Below are 7,664 nucleotides of genomic sequence, written 5' to 3' on the forward strand. Positions count from 1 at the left end.
CTTAGTACACGATGTAACTACAAAGTTTTAAATTTTTAAATAGGAAAAATATAGAAACTCTTTGGTCATTTTTGAGCGAGATGCTAACGGTCTAATCAGATTCATGCTAAGCTCCGGAGATCGGCTGAATGGATTCGAAAACGGTAAAACTGAACTGTTTAACTCTAGGGGAGCCGGAAAATTAGCCTATTTCCAAAAATAGTGGAGTGTTCCTGTAAAACAAAATGCATTTAGCGGTTATAATTCCATTAATTTCCTAGATTGGTACCTATCAGATGGCCGTGTGCTCCAAGGCACACAACAAACCATTTTATGTGGTGGCAGAAAGTTTCAAGTTTGTGCGGCTCTACCCTCTGAACCAGCAAGACGTACCCGACAGATTCAAGGCAAGCTAGTTGAAACACTTTTTCAGTTACACATAATAGATGCATGCCATCGCTCTTGTTTCTTGTGTTTCAGTATAAAGCAGATATCCTGAAGACAGTGAAGGATCTGAACCAAGAGCACCCCATGATCGACTACACCCCTCCATCCCTCATCACATTACTCTTCACGGACCTCGGTGTGCTGACGCCTTCAGCTGTCAGCGACGAGCTCATCAATCTCTACTTATGATGATGATGATGATTACTGCTCTTCATAAAGCATGTGTATCATTGCCCAAGTGTATGACCACAGATGCACCTGAGAGATCCTGTATTTGGAGAGTATGCTACAATCCCGATGTTAAGATTAAATGATCTGTTTAAATATCAGAATGGACAATTATTTTCATGTGACGTGACGTGTGGCCAAGTATGGTGACCCATACTTGGAATTAGTGCTCTGCATTTACCCATCCCACAGCAGTGAACACACACACACCCGGAGCAGTGGGCAGCCATTTATGCTGCGGCGCCCGGGGAGCAGTTGGTGGGTTCGGTGCCTTGCTCAAGGGCACCTCAGTCGTGGTATTGAAGGTGGAAGAGAGCGCTGTACATTCACTCACCCACCTACAATCCCTGCCGGTACGAGACTCGAACCCGCAACCTTTGGGTTACGAGTCCGACTCTAACCATTAGGCCACGACTTCCCCCTAAGACATGTGTCTGTCTTTAACAGGATCGCCCATATTTACATGTCAGTGATGAATATTAACTTGTGAATAGTAATACTTGTATGTGAATGTTAATAATAGGAACAGGAAAATAGCAGAAATAATTATGGAAACTCAACTATGGAGAGTTGAAAACTGTTCAGATTCTGCTGTAAAGCAGCTCTAAAAGACAATGGTGTCATTATTTAGCTGAAGTCAGTTCAGTTTTGGTTAAATTCAGATCGATACAGTGTGAAGTTCATCAATTTTGAAGCAGGTTTAATTCAGCTAGATCATATACAGTGTATAACACTACGCTGCCGTTTTCTCATATGCCACTTTAAACACTCGAGTTCGGCTGGATTGGCTGTCAATTTATTGTTCATTCTGGGTGAACTATCCCTTTAATGTCAGGACTCAAACGGTACAGTTATGAACAGCTGTAAAGGAGTTACAATTTTATAATTTTAATAAACAAATTATTATATGAACATGCGCTAAAGCCAACATAGTTCTTTTTTATGTAGACCAGGAATGCATTATCGAAAAAGTTGCCACTACTTGCTAAAACAATATATGGTGGCTTCTGGGAAAACATGCAATCTGACAAAGCAGGTTATATACACAACATTAGTATGTTTCTACACTGCATTAGCGGTTAACTCACAAACCTCGCTGCTTAGATCAGATGCAGGTGGCTGTTTTCACAAATGATTACTCATAAATAAATTAGTATCGTAACAGTGATTTCAACCCCCTTCATAATCCTTAAAAATTATCAGACAAAACAGCATCGACAGTTTGATATAACTCACATTCTACATGTCCACAAAACATTACCGTTGACCGATAGCAGGATCTGTGAGGCCCTACTTTAAGGCAAGTTTTCCTCAGGACTGTCCATGAGAGACTTTATCCAGCTGGTGCCATTGATGAGTTTGGTGGCTGCAATAATGTACTCAGTCCCACTATCTTCCATATTAGACAAGAACCGCAGAGCAGCGATTTCAGCATACGTCACACCGCCAAGAAAGAAGACGAGGATGGTTCTGTTTTCTCCAGGCTGACCTGCAAATTAAAGAGAAGGAGAACCACATACAACCTTATGCATAAAGTGTTTTATTGAAACATGATTTATATAGCGCTTTTAACACTACACATTGTTTCAAAGCAGCTTTACATAAATAATATCTAATAATGTCCTCATACCTGATAATCACATTTAGCAGATTAGAGCTGGGCGATACAATCAAACAGGTAGTTAAGATTTGCTATGTAGTATACAGTCAAACCAAAAATTATTAAGACACCAGATATAATTGTTGATTTTTTTTACTAGTGGGTGCAGGACACTATAGTTCATTTTTGTAAGTGAGGATAGCAAAATAAAGTAAACTGACCTATTATACCCTTAAAAATTCTTCATACAGTGGACTACCAGTAAAACTGATAAACATTTGGGACCAAAAATTATTCAGACACTTTGACCTGACCATGTTTTTGAGGCACACACAACTCTATAGGATTTTACTAGTGGGTGCAGGACACTATAGTTCATTTTTGTAAGTGAGGATAGCAAAATAAAGTAAACTGACCTATTATACCCTTAAAAATTCTTCATACAGTGGACTACCAGTAAAACTGATAAACATTTGGGACCAAAAATTATTCAGACACTTTGACCTGACCATGTTTTTCAGGCACACACAACTCTATAGGAAGTATATAAATAATTCTAATTAAATGAATTTTTTTTTATTTTTTATAAAAATGTAAACCAAAAATGCTAAATAGATGTAACAAATCAAAGTGTTCTGTTCACGCACACTAAGATGAAGCACTTTCAAGTGAATTTCACAAGCTAGCTCAAGTTTATTACTAAGATGGTTAAGACTAGGGTTGCAAAAAGGTGGAAAATTTCCAGTAAATTTTGGAAACATTCCAGGAATCTTTGGAACATTCCAGGGATTTTTGGAACATTCCAGGGATTTTTGGAACATTCCGGGGATTTTTGGAAAGTTTCCAGAAATGTTCCACCCCTTTGCAACCCTAGTTAAGACTATGATGGGTTTACTGATCTAGAATGACCGTCTTTCCTCACTTACGCTTCTTGTGAAGGCCTGTGGGAACCTGCTGTCTCTCTTCAAAGTGTGGCCCAGGCAGCATCTTCAGCACCTCCTCGATGCTCCTCCAGCCAGGACGAGCGAGCACCTGTGTCAGGCGAACACTCAGCGGCGCATAGCCACTGTACACGTACGAGATGTCGTTGGGGTTCTAAAGGAAAGTTAACAAGCATCAGTCATTCCCAAAACCATCAATAACAAACACACAGTCCTTAGACGTGCCACAGTCAAGTGGGAATTTACACGGCTTGTGCCCATATAAAATATGTATCAAATATACAGTATATATCTCCAAACAAATGATGCTAGAAAACATTTCTCAAAACTATCTGCAATTTTCTGAGGCATCTGTAATCAGTTTTAACTAACTGATCGCAAGGTTATTTTTGACACTACCAGTCAAAAGATTTTGAAAAGTAAGATTTTTTAAATGTTTTTTAAAGAAGTCTCTTCAGCTCACCAAGCCTGCATTTATTTGATCCCAAATCCAGCAAAAGCAGTAATACTGTGAAACATTTTTACTATTTAAAATAACTGCTTTCTATTTGAGTATATTTTAAAATGTATTTTATTCCTGTGATTTCAAAGCTTTATTTCCAGCATCATTACGCCAATCTTCAGTGTCACATGATCTTCAGAAATCATTCTAATATACTGACTTGCTGCTCAAAAAACATTTATTATCATTAATATCATGTTGAAAACAGCAGAGTAGAATTTTTTCAGGTTTCTTTGATGAATAGAAAACTCAGAACAGCATTTATCTGAAATAGAAATTTTTGTAACTTTATAAATGTCTTTATCATCACTTTTGATCAATTTAAAGCATCCTTGCTAAATAAAAGTACAAATAAATAAATTATACTGACTCCAAACTTTTTAATGCTATAGTGTATAATGTTACAAAAGCTTTATATTTCAGATAAACGCTGATCTTGGGATCTTTCTATTCATTCTGAAAAAAAAAATGTACTCAACTGTTTTTAAATACTTTTAAATATTGATAATAATCAGAAATGTTTCTCGAGCAGCGAATCAGCATATTATACTGATTTCTGAAGATCATGTGACACTGAAGACTGGAGTAATGATGCTGAAAATACAACTCTGATCACAGAAATACATTACATTTTACAATATATTCAAATAAACAACAGTTATTTTAAATAGTAAAAATATTTCACAATATTACTTTTTTTTTTGCTGTATTTTGGATCAAATAAATGAAGGCTTGGTGAGCAGAAGAGACTTCTTAAAAAAAACATTAAAAATCGTACTCTTCGAAAACTTTTGACTGGTAGTGTATGATGTCAAGTGCACAGAATAACCAAAATTGTAACTCACTAAATTAGCTCCTCGACAACTACAAAGTGTCCCAAAACTTTACCGTTTTGAACAGTAACATGGTTTGAAAACCCAACATACTTGTGCTTGTGAAATATTTTACTTGAATATTTTAAATGTGTGCATGCACTAAATATATGCTATTGCTTTTGATATGTTGTTGTCTAATGCAGTGGGTCCCAACCCTGGTCCTTGAGGCACCCCAACACTGCACATTTTGCATGTCTCCTTTCTCTGACACACCGGTTTCAGGTCTTGAAGTCTCTACTAATGAGCTGATGATCTGAATCGGGTGTGTATAAGGAGACATGCAAAACATGCAGTGTTGGGGTGCCTCAAGGACCAGGGTTGGGAACCACTGGTCTAATGTATTGAAATCAATACATTACACCAAGCATACTAAATTAATGTAAGTGTGTAAAGTGTCCATTAGTTCAAAGCATTGGAGTGAGTTTGGGTGGGGGACTATTTGAACGGTGAAGGCCATTTTCAGTTATATGAAAACCGTACTAAAAATGAATGCCAGGACAAACCTGTTCATTGGCATCCTCCATCCACAGTTTGAGGGTCTTCCTGATTGTGGGGTAGTTGTTTCTCATGGTGCTTTGAGGTTTGAGTAACCCAACCCTTTCCAGGTTCTTGAGAGTTAGAATGTGCTTGTAACCATATGTCTAACCCAACAAAACACAAACAACTGTAAATGTTTAAGGCATTTATAATTCACTTCTATGGTCTTGCACAAAATTCTGTGATTCAAATTCACCATTATGCATTCACAAAATCGGTCTAAAAGGAAATAAAAGCAACGCACAAAGAAATTCCCTCTGTCGTACCTGAAGGATCTCTTTCTTATAGTAGTCCAGGACCTTCTGTTTGAGGCCGTTGTTGCAGACAGACTGCATGCAGACCAGTCGCAGGATCTTTATCAGCGGGTCTTTCTGTGCTATGCAGTCTTCTATATATGTGCTGACCTGAGAGTAAAATCACAAAGACATTACTCAAACCTAAAATATAATCTATCTCCAGAGATAGTACCATGTTAAAAATGCAATTCTTTTCTCAAATTTCTCAAATTATTTCTAAAATATTTAGGGGAAGTGAGCTTGTATATTAAACCTCATTCTTTTCTGTTTGAACAATAATTGATGCAGAGTAGTCCATTGTATTTACACCTAGAATATCTTGGATACTTTTAGCATTACATCAGTTGCTCCCCAATGGATCCTCTGCAGTGAATGGGTGCCGTCAGAATTAGAGTTATGATGGATTTGTTTCTTACAAACACACAGCTTTTGGCTTCTCCAGATGTTAACTGATGTACTAGAGTGGTGTGGATTATTGTGATGTTTTTATCAGCTGTTTGGACTCTCATTCTGACGGCACCCATTCACTGCAGAGCATCCATTGCTGAGACACTGATGCAATGCTACATTTCTCCAAACCTGATGAAGAAACAAACTCATTCTAATTCAAATCTACATTTTGAATGGCCTTAGGGTGAGTAAATCTTCATCACATTTTCAATTTAGGAGAACTATTTCTTTAACTTTTTTTTTGTTGCACAAAAACAGAACATTTCTTCAAGGTTATACAAATCATAAGAAAATGTCCATTACAAATGTCATTTCTTAAATTAGCATTTATAATGAAATCATAAACAAGGCACCTTGTCTGTGTCTACTCCGGTCATAAACTCTTGCTCAACGGTCAGACTGTCAAAGAAGTCTTCTGAGGCTGAAACACAGGACAGCAAGGCACACAAAAAAAGGTAAGTAGTAAAAAGCTAAATTAATTGGAACTCATGTCAGGTCTCATAATATTATCATATAATTTTCCACAGTTTGTTCAAATGACTAGGAAAGACATTTACAGTACAATGGAAGTCCAGCAAGCAAGCAGGCGGGCACCATCAGGAATATTCAAATGTGCATTTCTCACCATATTACATAATATGAAGTATAACCACGAGTCAGCTCGTAAATCACCGTTTGCTGAATTCCAAAAACAAATGATCTAAATAAATGATTTATATATTTATGAGCCATTGCAAACCATGTTAGCATTTAATCACAGGATATGAATGCATAATTATTTTTTACTGAATGATATCAGCAGAATGACTACTACTTGTGGCAAAAACGTAGTAGTCATTCGTAGAATTAGCAATTGCACTTAACTGAATAACTTAATCCTGGTTAATCCTCTAAGTCTACAGTTGATAAAGTTCACTGCATGAAAGGAGAGTAAGAAAAACAACAGGCTATGCCAAAAGCATTTCTAACCAGGCCACATTTATAAATATCTAGAGTCAAAATTAAATTTAGGATATCTGCCATTCTGTTTTCATTAGTTGTAAAAGCTAATATTAATTGGACACTCTACATAACTAGTCAGAATTCATTCTCTTTTCTGACAAAAACTAGTTTAAAATAAATTTATAATGCGCTAGAAATAAACCTAAGATCTGCAAGATCTGATGCAGTACGTCAGAAATCTGAAAAATGGACATTTGCACTAGTAGCCAATCATTATTATTTTTATTTTTTTTACTTTTCTAGTGAAAATGCAGTTCAATACATTCAATAGAAAATTTGATGTATATCAAAAAAATCATCAGAATTCACCAGCCTGCCATTGTAAAAACATTTACAAATCTTTTCTTTTCTCTTTTTTTTTTTATTTCTGACTGCACGAATGACTTACTTGTAGGGGTGTGCGATATATATCGTCTGCGATAATATCGTAATTGTTGTTTTAACGATGTGCGATTTGACATTATCGAGGATTTTGCAAAAACCATTCAAAACACCTCTACAGAGCGCATGCATACATTACGTGAAGCGTAGACTAGTGCGCGTGCGCATTTAGTGTGTGTTCTTTCACTGCGTGATTCAGGCTATTAAAATGCATTTAGAATGATCACAAATTCAAGACATGACGGCAGAAAATTTATATATTTATACCACTTCATATAGTTATTATTATATAGAGTGCCGTTTTTCTCCAAAAGTGACCATGATTACAAATGTGACATTGAATTCAATAAACAATAAGTTAATTAAGAGACTTACGTTTTAGACACCATATTGCTTGTTTTTGCTCTATTTGGCCAACAAAAATCA

General features: G+C 36.4%; 2 protein-coding genes across 2 annotated transcripts in view; one reads left to right on the forward strand and one right to left on the reverse strand.

Annotated features, from left to right (window-relative positions):
* Nucleotides 1–196: 196 nt before the first annotated feature.
* On the forward strand, nucleotides 197–759 carry LOC107556020 (translation initiation factor eIF-2B subunit alpha-like). The gene is made up of 2 exons (XM_016238986.1): nucleotides 197–386; nucleotides 460–759. Exons 1-2 carry the CDS (start codon nucleotides 276–278, stop codon nucleotides 613–615), a joined length of 267 nt encoding a protein of 88 aa, XP_016094472.1. The 5' UTR covers nucleotides 197–275; the 3' UTR covers nucleotides 616–759.
* A 707-nt stretch (nucleotides 760–1,466) lies between these two features.
* The window catches only part of LOC107556042 (vacuolar protein sorting-associated protein 33A-like), a gene marked incomplete at its 5' end in the record, with an annotated part of 9,401 nt that continues 3,203 nt past the window's right edge, over nucleotides 1,467–7,664 (reverse strand). Inside the window, 5 exons of the mRNA XM_016239029.1 lie at nucleotides 1,467–2,143; nucleotides 3,181–3,349; nucleotides 5,076–5,213; nucleotides 5,376–5,513; nucleotides 6,209–6,276. Of these exons, the coding sequence (XP_016094515.1) occupies nucleotides 1,950–2,143; nucleotides 3,181–3,349; nucleotides 5,076–5,213; nucleotides 5,376–5,513; nucleotides 6,209–6,276 (707 nt within the window). The remainder of the gene's footprint in view (nucleotides 2,144–3,180; nucleotides 3,350–5,075; nucleotides 5,214–5,375; nucleotides 5,514–6,208; nucleotides 6,277–7,664) is intronic.

Source organism: Sinocyclocheilus grahami, unplaced genomic scaffold (genome assembly GCF_001515645.1).
Source record: "Sinocyclocheilus grahami isolate Dianchi unplaced genomic scaffold, SAMN03320097.WGS_v1.1 scaffold553.1, whole genome shotgun sequence".
Lineage (NCBI taxonomy): Eukaryota > Metazoa > Chordata > Actinopteri > Cypriniformes > Cyprinidae > Sinocyclocheilus > Sinocyclocheilus grahami.